At 51.2% G+C, this 22,386-nt stretch overlaps 1 protein-coding gene across 5 annotated transcripts in view; it reads right to left on the bottom strand.

Annotated features, from left to right (window-relative positions):
- ankrd13b (ankyrin repeat domain 13B) overlaps nt 1-22,386 on the bottom strand; it is a 519,799-nt gene that overhangs the window by 11,743 nt on the left and 485,670 nt on the right. For all 5 annotated transcript variants that reach the window (XM_072469638.1, XM_072469636.1, XM_072469637.1 and 2 more), the window contains 2 exons: nt 13,551-13,711; nt 10,823-10,899 (listed from right to left, as the gene is read on the bottom strand). In XM_072469638.1, coding sequence (XP_072325739.1) covers nt 10,823-10,899; nt 13,551-13,711 — 238 coding nt within the window. The remainder of the gene's footprint in view (nt 1-10,822; nt 10,900-13,550; nt 13,712-22,386) is intronic.

Below are 22,386 nucleotides of genomic sequence, written 5' to 3' on the forward strand. Positions count from 1 at the left end.
AAGACCTTGTAATGCGCGATCCTGTTTCCCAGGTCGGATATGCGGGGGAGAGGGTACGCGTCCAGCTGCGTAAACCAGTTGATGGTCTGACTGTAGTCGATGACCATCCTATGCTTCTCCCCGGTCTTAACCACCACTACTTGAGCTCTCCAGGGACTGTTGCTAGCTTCAATGACTCCTTCCCTCAGTAGCCTTTGGACCTCTGACCTAATAAAGATCCAGTCCTGGGCACTGTACCGTCTGCTCCTGGTGGCGACGGGTTTGCAATCCGGGGTAAGGTTCGCAAACAAGGAAGGCGGGTCGACCTTAAGGGCCGCGAGGCTGCAGACAGTGAGGGGAGTATAGGGTTGCCGAATTTGAAAGTTAAACTTTGGAGATTACACTGGAAGTCTCAACCTAGGAGTGTGGCCGTGCAGAGGTGGGGAAGGACGTAGAGCTGGTAATTTTTAAACTCCCTTCCCTGGACTGTGAGGTTTGATACACAAAACCCCTTTCTCTCTACTGAGTGGGAACCGGAGGTCAGGGAGATTTTTTGATTAACGGGGTGGATGAGGAGAGAACAGCGCCTTACCGTGTCAGGGTGTATGAAGCTCTCCGTGCTCCCAGAGTCGATTAGGCAGGACGTCTCATGCCCATTGATAAATACAGTCGTTGTAGCAGTTGAGAGTGTTCGAGGCCGGGACTGATCCAGAGTCACCAAGGCTAATCGCAGCACTTGAGTGTTCTCTTTGGGCAGTGTGTGGTCAGCCGATCTGGGGTCCTGGGGGCCCATCCAAGATGGTGGCTCCCATTGGTCGCACATGGCTGGGGGTGCACAAAATGGCGGCACCCATCCATCTAACATGGCATCCGCAGGACAAGATGGCGGCGCCCGGGGTCCACGCGTGGCCCCGGAGTAGGCCAGGATTGGTGGCGCCCGCTGGCTGCATGGGGACCGTGGAGAGGTTTGTGGTGGCGGTCCGCATTTGCCGCCGGAGACCGCGGCAACCGCACGGGCCTGGCATACCAACACGAAATGGCCTTTTTTACCGCATCCCTTGCAGGTGGATGCGCGGGCCGGGCAGCGCTGGCGGGGGTGCGTGGCCTGCCCGCAAAAGTAGCAGTGAGGCCCCCCCGGGGTTGCCAGGCCGCCTTGCAGCACAAGCTTGTGGGGGGATGGGGGATGTCTGGGGTCGGCTGCGGAGGGGTTCCACGCTGCCCAGGGGGCTGCCGCGCGGTCGGGAACGTAAGCACGGGCGTTTCTGGAGGCCACATCCAGGGAGCCTGCAAGGGCCCGGGCCTCCTTGAGACCTAGAGTGTCTTTTCCAGCAATCGCTGGCAGATTTGGGAGGACAGCATACCTGCCACGAAAGCGTCCTGGACCAAGAGTTCAGTGTGTTCTCTCGCCGAAACTTGCGGGCAATTGCAGTTTCACCCCAACACCAGGAGTGCATGGTAGAATTCTTCCAGCGATTCCCCAGGGATTTGTTGCGTCTCGCTAGCAGAGTTTGGGCGTAGACCTGGTTTACCGGGCGAATATAATGTCCTTTTAGCAGCTCTATTGCCGCATCGAAGCCTTCCGCTTCCTCGATGAGGGTGTAAATCTCCGGGCTCACCCTCGAGTGCAGGACTTGCATTTTCTGTTCTCCGTGGGTGTTCCCGAGATATCCTTTAAAAGACGCCAGCCGGTGCTTAAAGATTGCTGCTGATTTCGCCGCATGGGGGCTGAGTTGCAGACACTCCAGCTTGATTCGGAGCTCCATCCTTTTAAATCTAACTTATTAAATTGATGCACGATCAATGACCACTAAAGCGAGGTTGTAGTCCAACTGAAGGCTTTAATAAGCTAGAAGTTTCCCCCAACAGCTCAGGTACAGAATGAAAGCTGCTGGGGCGGCACGGGCTCTTATACCCCGCCTAGCAGGGTGGAGCTACCATACAGCTTGACCAACAGGAAGCATACAATTTCTACCAATGTTGTTCCAGCATTACCAGGTACCGTAATACCTCTACTACCACAAACACCAAAGGAATCAAGCTGTATGGGGATAGTGCAAGGAAGCTGAGTTGAGGTTGAAGATCAGTCAAGATCTTATTTAATGGTGCAGCAGGTTCAGAAGGCCGAATGGCCTATTCACGCTCCTGTTTCTTAAACTTTTATTAACATTGGTGAAAGGCAGTTCCAACACCAAAATAATTTGAAAGCAAAGTGCAGTGAGACCTCTTCCGCCGATTTTGATTCAGAGGTTCAGTTATGTGTTTGACCGTATTATAAATCCTCCGCTCTATTTCCTCATTTCAAGAGAGGCAGAGTCAACAGCAGGGTAATTTTGAAATATTACCTTTAAATGACCATTTGCCCATTGTAAAGATATTTGGGAGGTGAATGCATTGAAATGAAGGATGTGCAATGACATTTACTGTGGCACAATATCGGACTGTCTTCTTCCATTTTTTACGTAGCAAGAAAAAGTAATGCCATTTAACTTCTGCTTCCGTGTAATCCCAACACAGCAGTTAAGATGCTTGAAGTTCAGCTAATCTTTTGAAGCAAACTATTCCTGATCATTACATGTGGCTTAACATACCCAAACACACACTAGAACAGTAACGTGAGCCTTGCGAAAGACACAGAGGGATTCTCCATTTCAGAAACTAAGGGCTGGGAGTGGGAGACTATGTGCTGACGCGGTGTGGGAACAGTGGCGTTTTACGTCTGAAAAAATGGCGCAAAATCTCCACCGATCCTCCGTCTGGCGGGGGATAGCAGGCACGCAGTGTAGAGCCCCCAGCTGCGGATACAGCCGCATAATTGACAGGTCCATGGCCGCGCATGTGCATGGCGGTGACCTGCAGGGTCCGCGCCGTGCAATATTGCGTTGGCTGTGTGCGGACCCGGGGCGAAATTCTCCTGAAACGGCGCGATGTCTGCCGACTGGCGCCCAAAATGGCGCCAATCAGACGGCCTTCGCGCCGCCCCAAAGGTGCGGAATGCTCCGCATCTTTGGCGGCCGAGCCCCAACATTGAGGGGCTAGGCCGATGCCGGAGGAATTTCCGCCCCGCCAGCTGGCGGAAACGGCCTTTGTTGCCCCGCCAGCTGGAGCGGAAATGACATCCACGGGCGGCGCATGCGCGGGAGCGTCAGCGGCCGCTGACAGTTTCCCACGCATGCGCAGTGGAGGGAGTCTCTTCCGCCTCCGCCATGGTGGAGACCGTGGCGGCGGCGGAAGGGAAAGAGTGCCCCCACGGCACAGGCCCGCCCGCGGATCGGTGGGCCCCGATCGCGGGCCAGGCCACCGTGGGGGCACCCCCCGGGGCCAGATCGCCCCGAGCCCCCCCCCAGGACCCCGGAGCCCGCTCACACCGCCTTGTCCCGCCGTTCAAAAGGTGGTTTAATCCGCGCCGGCGGGACAGACAATTTATCGGCGGGACTATCCGGGCCGGAGAATCCAGCAGGGGGGCCCACCAACCGGCGCGGCCCGATTCCCGCCCCCGCCGAATATCCGGTACCGGAGACTTCGGCAACCGGCGGGGGCGGGATTCACGGCAGCCCCCGGCGATTCTCCAACCCGGCGGGGGGTCAGAGAATGGCGCCCCTGGCCTGCCAAGTAGGCGCGCCACCCCGGACCACCCCTGACCAGTGCCTCCAGCCCCCACCAAAGCCCCCCCTGCCTGCAGGTCGGCTCCCACCCAACTGCAGCCGCCATGCCGGGTTCCCGAAAAAGATAGCACCCGGGCCCCACTCCCGTCGGGTACTCGGCTCATCGGGGAGGGGAGCATTGGGGGAGGCCGACGGCGTGCAGCGTACTCTGCGAGTATGCCGTTTTGGAGGGGGTGAAGTGTCGCAAAAGCGGTGCTGCCCCCGATTTTGGGGCCAACGGGGATTCTCCGGCCAATCGCCGAACGCGATTTTGCCGTCGGCAACCGGAGAATCCCGCCCTAAGGGTGTGATTCTCGCCCAAAATTTCAAAGTTGATTCGTGGTGTGTTTTTCAGGGAGTTTCTGCCGGCCCTGCCAGCGAGATCCTCACCGCTATTCAATGACACCTAGGCGGGTTCTCTGGCCGCGTTCGCCCAGCGACCAAAGAATCCTGCCCGAGGTCAATAGAGTTATCCGTGCGGTCGGTCTTACCCCCTATCCGGCGAACCTGGGGGCATTTAAAGCACCTCGTGCATGCCAGCCTTGGCGTACACATTGTGTGGCTTCCTGTTTCTGCCCGGGCCCCATGCCCTGCCCATCCTGGCCCTCCTCTGCAATATCCTCGTCGTACGAGGCCTGACATTCATCCCACTGCGTCAGCATGTCACCCCTCTGCTGCGCAATGTTGTGGAGGACACAGCAGGCTGCCGCAATGTGGGAGACTCTCTGAGTGTTATACTGGTGGGCCCCTCCAGAGCGGTCCAGGCACCTGAACCGCATCTTCAGGATGCCGAACTACTGCTCGATCATGCCCTTGGTTGCTGCATGAGCATCGTTGGAGTGGGTCTCAGCGTCGGTCTGTGGCTTGGGGATTGGTATCATCAGCCATGTCTCCTGTCGCCCAAGAGCCAACCCCTCACCCAGGGGTGCCCCTCAAAGGTTTCAGAAACCGTCAAGTAATGAAGGCGGCATGCACGCTGCCTGGGTATTGGGCAGAGACGTGCATGATGTGTGGCTCATGGTCACACACCAGTTGCACGTTCATCGAGTGGAACCCCTATTGGTTTGTGAAGATTGGTCAGTCATGAGCCACTGCTCGTAGGGCGACATGCATTCTGTCGAACACCGCCTGGACCTGGGGCATCCTGGCGGGGGCATTAAACCCACTGCCCGGGCATCCTGTTGGGCTCAGTCCACATGAAATTGATATATTTGCCGAGCGAGCATACAGGATCTCTGTGACTGCGCCGGAGCACCTGTGCACCAAGATTTGTGAGATTCCAGACAGGTCCACACTCTGGTGCCTGGAAGGACTCCATGGTGTAAAGGTTCAGGGCCACCGTCACCTTGACGGCCACTGGGAGCGAGTGCCCTTCCCCATACCCCCGCTGTGCCAGGTGTGCCATGATCCAGCAGATATGCCACACTGTCCCCCTGCTCAACCGGAGTCTTCAACAGCATGCCCGGTCCAGCAGGTCCTCGAATGACAGGCGCTGTTGGTACACACGGGGCCTTATGTGGGTTACATAAGGGTCCCAGCTCCACCTCGGCCTGTTGGGCGGCCGGCTCTCCATCCTTACTCCTGTTCCCCTGGGGCAAGCTCCGCTGCTGCAGGGTCCTCCCTGAGCAGCTCCTGCTTGTACAGCCTCAGTTCATCACCCAGGGATGCGGCAGCCGGGATAAAGGCCACCAATCCTGGTTGAAATCCTGTAGTCCATTGCCCCCGCATGTCCTTCTCACGCCCTCCCTCCTCTCCCATCCCCATGCCCACCCCAGGCCATTCCCCCTGGCACTCTGCCCTCTGCACAACACCCCCCGCCCCATTGGTGCTCAGCACCAATCCCGGCCGGCAGATGTACCAGTGGCTGGCGCTACCCATGCCAGTGGTATACTCCGCGGCCCCCGTCTGGCGCCCTCCTTTAGGGGTTACCGTGGACACAAGATCAGTGTGTTCCACTTGTTAGGGAAATTACTTTTGAAAATGATGAGGAGCTAACTGAAGAGGGCCTACCATTCCTTATACTGTTCCACTTGAAAGAGGACACCACAAGCTTTGAGAAATTCCAGCAAGAAACTGCATGACAGTTGATCAGTGAAAAACGCAAGATAAACTTCCTGCATGCCGACTGTGACAAGTTCCACCATCCTCTTCTGCATATACAGAAGACACCAGCAGGCTGCCCAGTTATCGCTATTGACAGTTTTAGGCATATGTATGTCTTCCCAGACTTTAAAGACTTTTAAGTTTCCCTTTGATGGGTCGTGTGATGCCCTGCCAGCGGGTGGAATCCGGTTGTGGGTCGGCGAGGGCGGGGGGGGGGGGGGGGGGGGGGGGGGTTGGGCGCTGGTGTCAATCTGCACAACCAAGGGCCACGGTGGGCGGCCAGTAGGGTGCGCATCAAGACGGTTGCGCTGCAGGCCGCGGTAATAGCAGTCCATGCCTGGACGTCCCGGGGCTTACCCCAGCCCGTGGTCACCCTCAGTCAACCCCAGTTACAACGCCCCAGCACTAGCAGACCACCCCCCCCCCCCACATCCACAGTCGTGTGCATGGGACCATGTCCTACCCCCCCCCCCCCCCACCCCCACCCCCGCCCTTATCTCTCCCTCAGCAGCCACGGCGCCTGTTTCGTGATTTTTAAAACCACAAGTGAAACTCCCCGCCAGTAATTCCTCCTGGCAGAGGTGGAGCATCGCAGGAGCCCAGAGAATACCGGGTCGGAACCGTTAATGATATGCCAACAGCATTTATAGTGCTTGTGGAGCAGAACGCATTGACACATTTGTTCAGGCACAGGAGCATGGCATTCCGTTGGGTGCCGGCGCCGGCCACGAGTTTTGGCTCTCCCACGATTCTCCGCCCAATTGCATTTCCCGATTCCGCTGTTGCTGGATGGAGAATCCCTCCCTGAATATCTGTGGGAGGTGTGGCTCTCTAGAATTAGTTTCTAAAGCAGGAGTAGCAAGGCATTGAGAACGTTCCTTCCACACGGACACCTACCCCTACTCCGCCATGAGTGTGTTATCACCTCTTACGAATTAAGAGGTGTAAGGCATTTTCTCATATGATTGAAGCCCTTCGATAAATGCTGATTTCTACGCTAACAAATACTAACTTCCACATCTGCACCGTAAATGATTCCCACTTTAAAGTTGATCTTCCTGATTGAGGTTTAAAGATTTGTTGGATATTAATAGAAATTGTGGAAACATTTTGGGAGTTCCCCAATGTGCAGGAGCCAAGAGGAGAACCTGAATTTGTGATAGTGGGATCAATAATTCATTTTATGACCAACTTTAATGGATTTTACAGCATAAATAATTTGGGTTTGTGTTTACAGTGGCGGAGGATCTTTTTTAAAAGCCCTCCAGTCGTACATAATAAATGCTCAAAATAAAAACCCATCTCCAATTATGAATCATAAAACAACACACTGCAATGTGGAAACATTAATATAAAAGGGTAAATTAAGCAAGTAGATCTGTTAACCATTTGTGGACTGCCAACGCTTCCCTGCACTATGTCCAAAAATAGCCCAAGAATTCTCCATTTCCGAAGAGAGTGAACTGCAGTTTGGACTTTCTCTGTGTACGGATACTTACAATATCTTCAAAATTAGATCGTACAAGTCTCAATTTGGGGAACACGGGTGACTGAAAATGCAGGTTTCCCTGAAATATCGAATGAAAAGGAAAATAAAATAAGTCCTTCAGCCCTCAAAGGATTAGTTACAAGAGGGTCAGTGGTGTGGGGGAGGGGGGTGGTGGAGTGCTATTTATAAAGCAGTAAGGACGCAAACTCTGCTTTGCTTTGCTCTGGAGACTGAGCAAATAACTACTTTTGGGCAATGTCAGTGGAGGCTTACAGAGTGGCTTATAAACACTCATCAAGTTTGGTAAACCCCGCCCAGTGCAAGATAACCAAGTGTCAGGTCCAATAAGCAAAATCTGGCAATGTTTCATTTAATTGGCCTTTACAGTTATGTGCAAAACAGTTAAACACTGAAATAAAGAGCCTTGCTATGCCCATAACTTATTATGAAACTAGGGAATTTTGATGGGGGAGTTGGGACTGGGGGAACTGATGCTGCCTGGCCTTGATTTCCTCCTAACTTATTAACTAGTGACAGACGTGAAACACCCAAAATTAGCCAAAAGGAAACATGCACAAAGTAGAAGCAATCAATTACCAGCATCAATGTGGTGCCAACCCACAGATCCTGCAGCCAGTGGCATTGAAGCAACCACTTAAATATTACCTGAGTTACAATGGAGCAAAATGTGCAGTTAGTGATGATATTTGAAGAGTTACCTTGGATGTTTACCTTGGTGGTTTGAGCACTTTAAGTCCCACAGGCATCCACCACGACGTGTAAATGTTAGACGATTTAAAATTATAAGGTGTTATTATATGTGCCTGCACGTTAATTATAACTGACATTTACTCTATGCTTACAGTAGGGTTCTGTAATTCATACAGCTTAAAAGCTTTACCGAGGGTCACTCGCTCAGAGAATTAACATGTCCTCGGAGAATTATTTTAATTCTTGGTGTCTCAAGTTAACATGCAGAGGAGGGGTTGGGAGACTGAAGATTAGCCTCTGAAGTAGGGGGTCTTCAAATCTTCGCCAACTACAGAATCAATGAAATCGTAATTGTCATCCACATCAAACTGGTGCACCTGCCAAAAGATCTTGGAACAGCTGCCCTTGTTCACATTGCCTTCATTAATAATCCTGGCAGGGAATGTGGTATTATCCATTTTATCAAAACTCCCTACCGAAGGGACTGACAGCTTTTCAAGGATCAGCTGGCCTCAACACCTGGAAAGTATCCAAACCTCCAAGGTCCATCGTACGGTTGGTGTCATCGACATAAAGATAATTATTTTGTCATTTATGTAGCCTTCTGGCTACATCTGATTGACAATATATGTTCACCCTTTCTGCATATGTAAGGGGAAAAGAGATTTTTCATTATGCCCTTGGATCGATTATGGAACTTCTACCTACCTTCTCTTTCCGTGATACCGCAGGAGTCAACAATTCTGTGGAATGATGAGCTGGTGCAAATTAACATAAAACAAGAGTAAAGGTCCTTGAAGAGGTATGATGTAATGGCCTTTCAACTGAATGATGAATTTGAGGCCATTCATCGAATCTCTACAGTGCAGAAGGAGGACATTCGGCCCATCAAGTCGACACTCTCAAAGAGCTGCCCCCCCCCCCCCCTCCCACCCTGTCTCTGTAACCCCATGACCCCACCTAACCTTTGGACAGTAAGGAACAATTTAACATGGCTAATCCTACTAATCCGCGTATCTTTGGACTGTGGAAGGAAACCGGAGCATGCGGAAGAAACCCACGCAGACACGGGGAGAACGTGCAAACTCCACACGGACAGTCACCCGAGGCTGGATTTGAACCCGGGAGCCTGGCACTGAGAGGAAGCGGTGCTAACCACTGTGCCACCGTGACGGACATTGCCTGAAGTTTGGGAGCTGTGCTCAGCAACTTTGCATTGCATTGGCTGCATCATTTCCTCTATTAAATCAACATCGAGAACTTTTGTTCCTGATATAGAGACAGCAAGCTTCAAGCTTTGTCCACATCAGTATTTGTCAACAGTAATACCTCTGCTGGAAGAGAGGATAGGTGTGTTACTGTTTTCTTGCACTGCAACTGGGAGTATTTACAAGTAACAGATACCAAATCACATTGTGAATGTCTTCCTGTGGAGTCAATATGACTTTTTTGATCAGGAGGAATGAGGAATCAGCTGTTTATTCCAAGTTGCATTTTATTTATCCTAGGCTGGGATTTTTGTTTAATTTCTGCACTGTGTATTTTCTTCAACATTCAGCTTTCAATTTTGCTTTACAGGTCCAAAATGTCGGCGTTCGTGGAAGAAGCTCAAAAGTGGATCGACATCAGTGGAAATTAAGACAAAGCAACTGTGCCCTCACTCATATTCTTTTGTTCTTCAGGCATAGGTCAGCCTGTCACCTATGCGAGCAAGCATGGATAATTATTGCGGGTAGGATTCCCTCCCCTCCCCCCGTCGCAGGTGGGATTCCCTCCCCTCCCCCCGTCGCATGTTTTGAAGAGGTGGCCCACTACTGGCCACCAGTGGGATCTTTTGGTTCCGGTGCTGTCAACGGACTTTCCAGTTATTCGCACTCCCCGCCACTCGGGGGCGCATGGCAGGGAGTCAACATCGGTGGGACCTGAAGAACCCACTAGTGGAAACGGCCAGAAGGTTTTGGCCTAGAGGCCCTACCCATCTAGAAGTGCAGCAACAAACAGGTGAGGGATTATTTAGAACTTTAAAAATAAAAGGCATTCGAGGTTGCCCAATTCTTTTAGTTCTCATCCCCATCACACCAGCTTGCCGTCAGTCAGGAAGTGTACGTGGGGATTCTGAACATCTCTTACTGAATGTTCTAGTTAACACAGAGCTGAATTCATAAAATGAGTGCAATAACAAAAAGCACACTGTAGATTAGCTATATTTTAAAAATTAATGTCAAGTATGGGCAGCACGGTAGCACAGTGGTTGGCACAGTTGCTTCACAGCTCCACAGTCCCAGGTTCGATTCCCGGCTTGGGTCACTGTCTGTGCGGAGTCTGCACGTCCTCCCCGTGTCTGTGTGTGTTTCCTCCGGGTGCTCCGGTTTCCTCCCACAGTCCAAAGATGTGCGGGTTAGGAGGATTTGCCATGCTAAATTGCCCTTAGTGTCCAAAAAGTTTAAGTGGGGTTACTGGGTTACGGCGAAAGGGTAGAGACGTGGGCTTGAGTAGGGTGCTCTTTCCATGGGCCGGTGCAGACTGGAAAGGCCGAATGGCCTCCTTCTGCACTGTAAATTCCATGATTCTATGTTAGGTCGCATATCAGGGTGAAGTCTTTGTAAACCCATCAAACACAAATGCTGCCTTTTACGCTGCCAATTGATTACGACTTACCAGAAATTATTCATGACAGTTTTGCTGAATTTTTTTAGACAAAATAATGCTTTGAGATAATCCAATTGGGACATTTGTATGAATGGTGTCATCCTCTGACAGATTTGTTCCATCTAATGAATGTGTTACGCTAGAAATGCTTTCAGAACAATAAGTAATGAAATGCCTGGAATCCAAGTGTTAGCTAAGATCCTGAGGTACCATATACCAGAGTAAATTAATCTTTCTAAATCTGCACTACCTTTCTCCTTTCCTATCTTCACAAGTCATCGGGCGTGTTCCGGGCTTGCTGTTTGTCAATGCTTCCCAGATGGTCACCTGGAAAGACAACATGAATGGAAAAAGAGGTGAATAACATTGGGAACATGGTAGCTGTCCATAACATCAATAACTTAGGTTGTTGTGATTAATAGAAACAAGGCTAAACTCAGTTACAGGCCCGAATTGGCCTGAAGCAGGCAGGCTGCATCTATTTTTTCCAACATTCTTCTCAATCCTCCTGTCATCCTGCTCCTATTTACATCCAAGATAAGGATAGTAACCAGAGTTGGAACAAACACCTCAACCCACCTATAAAATTAACTGAAAGGCCTTTTCATGGAAGATGATCAATATATAAAGTGGTCTTTTAAGTGGAGATGGTTTAAGAGATGGAAGACATAAAGGAAGGCCTGCATTAGGCTTTGTCCGGAGAGATGACCAAGGATGGACTAAATATACCTTTGCTCATTTGCATCAATTTTGTGATTAAGAGAAAGGGAATGACCTGGGCTTGGGCACTGTAGAACAACACAATTAAAAAATCAAAGGTCAAGATTCTCAACATCCACATATGATGAGGCTGATATCAGACATGCCTTTGTATATTGTGAAACCTGATGTGGCAATTGCCCCGGAATTTCCCTCATCGCATTGCATCTTGAACAGTCCACCTTTGGCTCTGATTGAAAGAAAACTTACAAAAGACCCTGCTCACTGACTTGAGAAAAACTCTGGTCCTAGATCAGGATGATATACCATTTTTGTGCACGTGATGAATACTTTGGTAAGTATTTGTTGACTGCCACCATGGCAGCTGGTGGAATTTAAATTCAACGAGTACATCTGGTACGTAAATTAGTGTCAGAAATAGTGACCACAAAGCTATCTTTGATTGTTGTAAAAACCCATAGGTTCACAGGGAATCTGCCATCCTTACCTAGTCTGGCTTACATGTGACTCCAGACCCACAGCAATCTGTAATGGCCACGCAAGCCACTCAGTTTATGGGCAATTAGGGATGGCCACCAAATGCTGACCTTGCCTGCGCCGCGCACATCCCATGAAAGAATAAAGACAGACAAAGGGCTGACAGCTCCAGCGGTTGACCCCTGAAAGTTGGAATGAATGGCAACATTGGAGAAGGGGTTATTCTGTTCATTACTTGTAATTGGGCCATTAATATGTATTCATGGAAAATCTATGGTAATCTGCACCAAAGGAAATACAGTAAACCCATTTCCAAAATTGCCATTACACCGCTGACGGTAAGGTCATTTAACAACATCAAGGACTTTGAGCTCATAAGTTTTCAAAAGTCAAATCTGATGGGATGTTTCTAAAGCCAGTGCACCTTTGTGGAATGCAATCCTGACGTACTTGCACAGACTTTAAACAAGTTTTTCCGCTGCAATTTGTAAAATAGTAATCGAGTAAGGTGTTTGAACCTGCTTCAGGCCACACGCACCGTTTAGTGCAATGAAATTACAACGATTATAAAAGGACACAGAAACACTGGGCAAAAGACAAAAAGAATTTGCAGCGGCGATGCCAGAGCCAGAGATTATGCCCAGAATTCTCCGGGCGTTCGCTGAAGGCGGGATTCTCCGGTCGTGCCAGCATCACATTCCCGCCTGCGGTTTACCAGCGGCACGGGGTGGCTTCATTGGGAAATCCTACTGACAGCGGTGGGAGAAGAGAATACCGACACCAGCGAACGCTGCGCCGCCTCCCGCTGCCGAGAAACCCGTAGCTGGAGGGACGGAGAATCCCGCCCTGTAACCATCAGCAATCACTGAATAGGCTGAGTTCATCTTTAGGGAAGAAAGGGTAGAGAGGGTGGCCTAACAGGAGCTTTTGAATTAAGGAAGTGATTCAATGGGACAGATTTAGACATGTTTTCACTTAGGAGAAGTCCAAAACTAATGTCATAAGTATAAGATGGCGACTAATAAAGGAATTCAAGAGGAACATATTTACTTGGGGATGGCGGAGATATGGTGGCGAGGAGAGAGGAAACTCTTGGCTAAAGTATTTTATGGTTCTTCCAAAAGGAAACTCACATGCAATTTGTTTTGATCTGGATTTAGGAATAAATCAATTCAAGATTTAGAAGGCCGAATCATATTGTGCTGTGGACCAAGAAAAGGTATTTACATCGTGCCCTATCATATCTTCAGGAAATCCTGGACGTAAAATGAGTTACCAAGTTATCAGTTCAAATAATTATGTAGCAGTGAGATCCCAGCTCTCAACCCTCTTGTACGAATGTCACTGCACGTCAAGATGCTTTGACCCTTGGGAATTCTCATCGCAATAACACCAGCTGTCAGCACAAGAATTAACCGGATGCAGAATAAACTCGCATTTAAAATTAAAATAATAGACAATGCCAGCTTTCACAGGCACGGGAAGTGATTTCAAGGCGATTACTTCATTTTGGGATTTAAACAGCAGTTACAAACACCTCAAGCTTCAATCTTACGAAATTATTTGATTTGCTCAATTAGATGACTGTTCTAATTACATCCAGATTTCCATTATTCTTTCCACAATTGACTATTGCAGCACATCTGAAGCTTCAACTGTTGGCCCCAGCTAATGTCTGAATATTCTTGTTCTTTGTCGATATTTATTTTAAAGCGGGTGTGAATTTAGGTTGAAGCTCTCTTGTCCGGGGCAGTGGAGGGGGAGCTCTTTCCTTCTCTCACCTGATCATATTCAGTGCCTGCTTCCAGCAAACTCTGCTGAATGGCAAACTGCAAAAGATCATCATCCTCCTCCCTCAGAGAATCCCGGTTGCTGCCAACCACGGTGTAGCCTCTGGGTACGTCAAAGAGCGCCGGGTCCATATCACAGCCACGGCAGGAAGCTGCCAAGGAAAACGTGAACATTTAACTGAAATTACACTCCTTGTAAAACAGATTCCCTCAGCCATTTTATTATCCCAGATAAGCACTGGGGCGGTCAGCACACAGCAGTCAATAGTTACGTGAGCAGCCTCTGAATGGAACTGCATCATGGAAAGTATATTCTAGTCTTTTTTTTAAAAGAAGGGATGCTGGTTTTGTAATGGGGAGGTTAGAAGCTGGCTAAATTCAAAGAGATGGCTAAGATGGTTGGATCAAATGGCATGCCGCTCTCCTTGTTGATTGCATGATTCTATGTTAATTGGAAACCAAGTAACTAATGTGTCGGGGCTGAGCTAAAGATTTGTTGTGCAAAAGCAACTTGCCTCGCAAATGTATTCAACTGAAATAGGAAAGTCTCTGTGGACTGGTAGGATTAGTGGTGTTAAAGGTAACCTAATCACACTGTTATATAAATCTCAGTCTACAGATCTAATAAAAGCATTTTACGAAGACAATCATTGATTGGAGAATTAGAATCACACCGCACAGCAGGAGTCGGCTCAGCTCCTCGTGCCTGTGGCGGTTCTTTGAAGGGGCTGTCCAATCAGTCCATTCCCCCACCCTTTCCCCATAGACCTGATTTAATTTTCTCTTTTCAAGTGGATACGTATTTCCCTTTTTGAAATTTGCTGTTAAATCTGCTTCCACCACCCTTTCAGACAGCACGGGCGAGATTCTCCGACCCCCCCGCCAGGTCGGGGAATCGCCGGGGGCTGGCGGGAATCTCGCCCCCGCCGGTTGCCGAATTCTCCGGCACCGGATATTCGGCGGGGGCGGGAATCAAGCTGCGCCGGTTGGCGGGCCCCCCCGGCGATTCTCTGGCCCAGATGGGCCGAAGTCCCGCTGCTAGAATGCCTGTCCCGCCGGTGTGGATTAAACCACCTCTCTTACCGGCGGGACAAGGCGGCGCGGGCGGGCTCCGGAGTCCTGGGGGGGGGCGCGGGGCGATCTGGCCCTGGGGGGTGCCCCACGGTGGCCCACCAATCCGCGGGTGGGCCTGTGCCGTGGGAACACTCTTTTCCTTCCGCCTTCGCCACGGTCTCCACCGTGGCAGAGGCGGAAGAGACTCCCTCCACAGCGCATGCGCGGGGATGCCGTGAGCGGCCGCTAATGCTCCCGCGCATGCGCCGCCCGGAGATGTCATTTCCGCGCCAGCTGGCGGGGCACCAAAGGCCTTTTCCGCCAGCTGGCGGGTCAGAAATTAGTCCGGCGCGGGCCTAGCCCCTTAAGGTTGGGGCTCGGCCCCCCAAGATGCGGAGGATTCCGCTCCTTTGGGGCGGCGCGATGCCCGACTGATTTGCGCCGTTTTGGGCGCCGGTCGGCGGACATCGCGCCGATACCGGAGAATTTCGCCCCACATCACAGAATCAGAGGATATTTACAGTGCAGAAGGAGGCCATTTGGCCCACCGTGACTGTGCCGTCCCTGAACATTGCTTCTCTTCAAATAATCGTCCACTGCCCTCTTGAATACTTCGATTGAACCTGCCTCCACCACACTTCCAGACCCAAACCACTCGCTGTGCGAAGGAGCTTTTTCTCACATCACATTTGCGTTCTTTTGCGAATCACTTTTAAATCTGAGCCCTCTCGTTCTTGATCCTTTTACGAGCAGGGACAGTTTCTCCCAGTCTATTCTGTCCAGCCCCATCATGATTTTGTACAGCTCTATCAAATCTCTCCGTAGCCTTCTTCACACCAAGGAGCACAGTCCCAACCTCTCCAATCTATCCTCATAACTGAAGTTTCTCATCTCTGGAACCATTCTTGTAAACCTCTTCTGCACTCTCTCCAATGTGTTCACATCCTTCCAATAGTGTGGTGTCCAAAAATGCACACAATATTCCAGCAGAGATCTAAGTAGTGTTTTGTATAAATTCAGCATAACATCCTTGCTCATGTACTCTATGCCTCTATTAATAAAGCCCAGGATACTATATGCTTTATTAACTGCTCATTCCACCTGTCCTGCCATCTTCAATGACCTGTGTACAAATACACCCAGGTCCCCCTACTCCTGCACCCCCTTAAGAATTATACCCTCTTGTGGTAAACCACTGTTGAACCTGTATTAGGTATTTACGGTAGGACCTGTACTACAGGTTTGCCGGTAGTCCCTGCCTGCTGGCTCCGCCCAGGAGGCGGGGTATAAATATGCGTGTCCTCCAGCTAGCAGCCATTTCGCCAGCTGCTGTGGGAGGCCACACATCTGATAGCAATAAAGCCTCAGTTGTATTTAACTATCGTCTTTGTCCAATTGATCGTGCCTCAATTTATTGCTATCAGTTTCTAAGGATGGACCTCCGTATCAAACCGGATCGCCTGCAGCTGGATCCTCACGCAAGCGACGCCAGAAAGGACTTCCAGCACTGGTTAGCTTGCTTCGAAGCGTATATCAACCCCTGTTCTGGAGGCTCAGAAAATTCAGATTTTATATTCCAGGTTGAACTCCAAAGCTCCAGGACGCGCCGAACTACGCCGAAGCCATGACTCTACTCAAAGCCAACTACACACAGAAAATGAACACGCTCTTCGCCAGGCACGCACTCGCCACTCGCTCTCAACTCCTTGGTGAGTCCATAGAAGACTTCTGGCGGGCCCTAATCCCACTAGTCCGGGACTGTGACTGTCAGGCCGTTACGGCCAAGGAACACTCAGACCTCCTTATGCGGGACGCTTTTGTGACTGGAATTGGGTCAGATCTCATACGCCAGCGACTCCTAGAAGGGGCCATGTGTGACCTCGCAGAGACTAAAATGCTAGCGCTCTCCATGACGGTCGCCCTGCGCAACGTCCAGACCTACTTCCCCAGCTGCGCAGCGCACCCCTCCTACGCTTCGTGGACCGCACAGACAGCCGCCCCAGCGGGGGCGCTGCCCACCCAATACGTCTGCGCTGCACGCCAGCCAGCGAACCCCGGGGGCCCCGATGCTATTTTTGCGGCCAACAGAAACACCCCCCGCCAACGCTGCCCGGCCCGCGCTGCCCTTTGTAAAGCCTGCGGGAAGAAGGGCCACTTCGCTGCGGTGTGCCAGGCCCGCGCAGTAGCCGCTATCGCCCCCAGCCCCCTCGGTCACAGACAATGGGCGCCGCCATCCCCCCCCTCAAACCACGTGCAGCCAGTGGGCACCGCCATCTTCCCCTCCGCGCAACACGTGCGTTCCATGGGCGCCACCATCTTGTTCCACCCCCGCAACGTGCGTTCCATGGGTGCCGCCATTTTGTAACCCTCAAGATCTTCGGGCGCCACCATCTTGTCTACCCCTCAGCACAAGGGCACCACCAGCGTTCCTGGACCCGGGCTCACCAGCCACCCCATTACCCGACGACCAACCAATACTCGCCTCCATGTCAATCGACCAGTCTCGTCCGCATAACCTAACCAACGCATCCACCAGCGTGAAAGTTGACGGACATGTAACCTCCTGCATGCTGAACTCTGGGAGCACCGAAAGCTTTATACACCTGGATACGGTAAGGCGCTGCTCCCTCAAGATACACCCCGCCAACCAAAAAATCTCCCTGGCCTCCGGATCCCATTGCGTAGCAATCTGGGAGTACTGTACGGTCACGCTCACGGTCCAGGGCATAGAATTCAGCGGCTTCTGCCTCTACATCCTCCCTAACCTCTGCGCTGCACTTATCCTCGGCCTGGACTTCCAGTGCAACCTCCAGAGCCTAACTCTGAAATTCGGCGGGCCCTTACCACCCCTTACTGTGTGTGGCCTCGCGACCCTTAAGGTCGACCTACCTTCTCTCTTTGCCAATCTAACTCCAGATTGCAAACCCGTCGCCACCAGGAGCAGACGGTACAGCACCCAGGACAAGACCTTCATCAGGTCCGAAGACCAGCGGTTGCTTCGGGAAGGCATTATCGAGGCCAGCAAAAGCCCCTGGAGAGCCCAAGTGGTAGTGGTTAAAACTGGGGAGAAACACCGAATGGTCGTGGACTACAGCCAGACCATCAACCGGTACACGCAGCTTGACGCATACCCCCTCCCACGCATATCTGGCATGGTCAATCAGATTGCGCAGTACCAGGTCTTCTCAACGGTAAACCTGAAATCCGCCTACCACCAGCTCCCCATCGGTAAATCGGACCATCCATACGCCGCCTTCGAGGCAGACGGCCGCCTGTACCACTTCCTTAGGGTCCCCTTCAGCGTCACAAATGGGGTCTTGGTCTTCCAAAGGGAGAAGGACCGAATGGTCGACCGGTACAGGTTGCAGGCCACCTTTCTGTATCTAGACAACGTCACCATCTGCGGCCATGATCAGCAGGACCACAACACCAACCTTGCTAAATTCCTCCACACCGCTACTTTCCTAAACCTCATTTACAACAAGGAGAAGTGCGTGTTCAGCACAAACCACTTAGCCATCCTCGGCTATGTGTTCCAGAACAGAGCTCTGGAGCCCGATCCCAACCGCATGCGCCCCCTCATGGAGCTCCCCCTCCCCCACTGCCCCAAGGCCCTCAAACGCTGCCGGGAGTTCTTTTCGTACTACGCTCAGTGGGTCCCAAACTATGCGGACAAGGCCCGCCCACTCATACAGTCCGCCCTGTTTCCCCTGACGGCCGAGGCCCAACAGGCCTTTGCCCGGATCAGAGCTGATATTGCCAAGGCCACAATGCACTCTGTAGATGAGACACTGCCCTTCCAAGTAGAAAGCGACGCATCAGACGTCGCCCTTGCCGCCACCCTCAATCAGGCAGGCAGGCCCGTGGCATTCTTTTCCCGCACCCTTCATGCCTCAGAAATTCGGCAATCATCCATCAAAAAGGAGGCCCAAGCTATCGTTGAAGCTGTATGGCATTGGAGGCATTACCTGGCCAGCAGGAGATTCACTCTCCACACTGACCAATGGTCGGTAGCCTTCATGTTCAACAACACACAGCGGGGCAAGATCAAAAATGATAAAATCTTGCGGTGGAGAATCGAGCTCTCCACCTATAATTACGAGATTATGTATCGCCCCAGCAAACTCAACGAACCTCCAGACGCCCTATCCCGAGGTACATGTGCACAGGTAGACCGACTCCGAACCCTGCACGACAGCCTTTGTCACCCAGGGGTCACACGGTTGTACCACTCCATTAAGGCACAAAATTTGCCCTACTCCGTCGAGGAAGTAAGGACAATCACCAGGGACTGTCAGGTCTGTGCGGATTGCAAGCCGCACTTCTACCAGCTGGACCGCGCGCGCCTGGTGAAGGCCTCCCGCCCCTTTGAATACCTCAGCGTGGACTTCAAAGGCCCCCTCCCCTCCACCGATCGTCACACATATTTCCTCAGTGTGATCGACGAATACTCCAGGTTCCCCTTCGCCATCCCATGCCCCGACATGACGTCTGCCACAGTCATTAAAGCCCTCAATTCAATCTTCGCTCTGTTCGGTTTCCCCGCCTACATCCACAGTGACAGGGGATCCTCATTCATGAGTGATGAGCTGCGTCAGTTCCTGCTCAGCAGGGGTATCGCCTCCAGCAAAACGACAACCCCCGGGGAAATGAGCAGGAAGAAAGGGAGAATGGGACGGTATGGAGGGCCGTCCAGCTGGCCCTACAGTCCAGAAACCTCCCGGCATCCCGCTGGCAGAAGGTCCTCCCTGATGCACTCCACTCCATTCACTCATTACTCTGCACTGCCACTAACAGTACACCCCATGAACGTCTTTTTGCCTTCCCCAGGAAGTCCACAGCCGGGGTGTCGCTCCCGACTTGGCTCACAGCTCCGGGAACTGTGCTTCTCCGTAAGCATGTCCGACTCCACAAGGCGGACCTGTTGGTGGAGAGGGTGCACTTGCTCCACACAAACCCCCAGTATGCCAAGGTGGTGTTCCCCGACGGCCGCCAGGATACTGTCTCCCTCAGGGACCTGGCACCAGCAGGTTCCACCCCCACACCATCCCCTTCACCCCCGGCGCCACCCTCCCCTCCCCCGTCGCTCACAATAGCACCCCCCCCCAGGACAGTCCCCCCCCTTCTGCCCACGCCCGATGATGAAGAAGATTTTGGAATGCTCCTGGGGTCACCTTCGACCAGGTCAGCACCAACATCGCCGACACCACTGCGTCGCTCCCAGAGGAACATCAAGGCCCCGGACCGGCTAAACCTCTGACCGGTCCACCGGACATCAAAGGACATTTGTTTCTCAAATCTTGTAAATATTAACTCATTGTTGTATATAGTTATCCACCACCCCCGCCGGACTCAATTTTTAACTGGGGGTGAATATGGTAAACCACTGTTGAACCTGTATTAGGTGATGTACGGTAGGACCTGTACTACAGGTTCGCCGGTAGTCCCTGCCTGCTGCCTGTGCTCAGGAGGCGGGGTGTAAATATGCGTGTCCTCCAGCTAGCTGCCATTTCGCCAGCTGCTGTGGGAGGCCACACATCTGATAGCAATAAATCCTCAGTTGGATTCAACTATCGTCTTTGTCCAATTGATCGTGCCTCACCCCTATTTTATATTGTCTCTCCATGTCACTGTAACGTCAATGCAGTGTTAATGTAAGCCTACTTGTTACACTAATAAAGATTCTTGTTTTTAAATCCTTTATGGGATGTGGGTGTCGCTGGATAGTCCAGCATTTATTCTCCATCCCTAGTTGCCCTTCAGAAGGTTGTGGTGAGTTGCCTTCTTGAACCCACTACAGTCCCTGAGGTGTAGGTACACCCACCGTGCTGTTAGGGAGGGAGTTCCAGGATTTTGACCCAGCGATCGTGAAGGAATGGTGATATATTTCCAAGTCAGGGTGGTGAGTGACTTGGAGGGGAACCTCCAGGTGGTGGGGTTCCCAGGTATCTGCTGCTCTTGTCCTTCTAGATGATAGTGGTCGTGGGTTTGGAAGGTGCTGCCTAAGGAACCTTGGCGAGTTCCTGCAGTGCATCTTGTAAATGATACACACGGCTGCCACTGTGCGTCGGTGGTGGAGGGAGTGAATGTTTGTGGAAGGGGTAGCATTCAAGCAGGCTGCTTTGTCCTGGATGGTGTTGGGTTCTTGAGCATTTTTGGACCTGCACTCATCCAGGCAAGTGGAGAGTGTTCCATTACACTCCTGACTTGTGTCTTGTAGATGGTGGACAGGCCATGGAGGGGTCAGGAGGTGAGTTACTCGCTGCAAGATTCCTAGCCTTTGACCTGCTCTGGTAGCCACAGTATTAATATGGCTAGTCCAGTTCAGTTTCTGATCAATGGTTACCCCCAGGATGTTGATTTTGGGGGCATTCAGCGATGGTAATGCCATTGACTGTCAAGGGGCGATGGTTAGATCTCTCTTGTAGGAGATGGTCATTGCCTGGCACTTGTGTGGCACGGATGTAATTTGCCACTTGTCAGCCCAAGCCTGGATATTTTCCAGGCCTTGGTGCATGTTCTTTCTACCAAAATGCATCACCTCACACTTCTCCGGATTGAACTTACTCTGCTACTTATCTGTCCACTCCACTAACCTGTCTGTGTCCCTTTGAAGTTCTACACTGTCCTCTTCACAGTTTACAATACTTCCACGTTTTGTGTCATCCATAAAACTTTGAAATTGTCCCCTGCACACCAAGAACTAGATCATTAATAGATATCAAGAAAAGCAAGGGTCCTAATTCCGATCCCTGGGGAACACCACTACAAACCTTCCTTCTGCCCAAAAAACTATCCATTGACCATTATTCTCTGATTCCTACTTTTGAAATAAATTGTGTATCCAGGTTACTCCCGTTTATTCTATGAGCTTTTCTCACAAGTCTGTTGTGTGGTGCTGTAACAAATGCCTTCTGAAAGTGCATGTACACCACATCAAAGGCACTACCCTGAATGTCCCTTTCTGTTACCTCCTCAAAAAACACCAGCAAGTTAGTTAAGCCCCATTTCCCCTTTGGAAATCCATGCTGGCTCTTCCTCATCAATCCACATTTTCCCATGTGACTGCTAAATCTATTCTGAACAATTGGTTCCAGGAGCTTTCCCACTACTGTTGCTAAGCTCGCTGGCTTGTAATTTCTGGGGCTATCTTTGTAACAGTTTTTGAACAAGGGAATAACATTTGCAAATCTCCAGTCCTCTGGCAATCCCTTTAATCTAGAGAAGACTGGACGATCATGGCCAGTGCCCCTATAATCTCCATTCTCACTTCCTTCAATTCCCTTGGATGCATCTCATCCGGTCCTGGTGCCTTGTCACCTTTCCATACCGACAGTCTATGCAACACTTCCTCCTTATAAATTGAAACCCTTCTATGGCAAGAGTTTCCCCACGTGTCGCCATGTCCTGGGTCGCATCTCCATCCTTGCTAAAGACAGATGCAAAATATCAATTTTTAATACTGCAACCAGCCATGTGTAAATTCCCTTTTAGGTCCCTCATTGGCCTTTTTCCTCCTTTTACCATCCTTTTACTATTTAAAATAAATAAATTTAGAGCACCCAATTTTTTTTTTTTTCCAATTAAGGGGCAATTTAGCGTGGTCAGGTCAATCCACCTAACCTGCACATCTTTGGGTTGTGGGGGTGAAACCCCCGCTAACACGGGGAGAATGTGCAAACTCCACAAAGACAGTGACCCAGAGCCGGGATCGAACCTGGGACCTCGGCGCCGTGAGGCAGCAGTGCTACCACTGCACCACCATGCTGCCCTC

This window comes from Scyliorhinus torazame, chromosome 12 (assembly GCF_047496885.1).
Source record: "Scyliorhinus torazame isolate Kashiwa2021f chromosome 12, sScyTor2.1, whole genome shotgun sequence".
NCBI classification, from domain to species: Eukaryota; Metazoa; Chordata; class Chondrichthyes; order Carcharhiniformes; family Scyliorhinidae; genus Scyliorhinus; species Scyliorhinus torazame.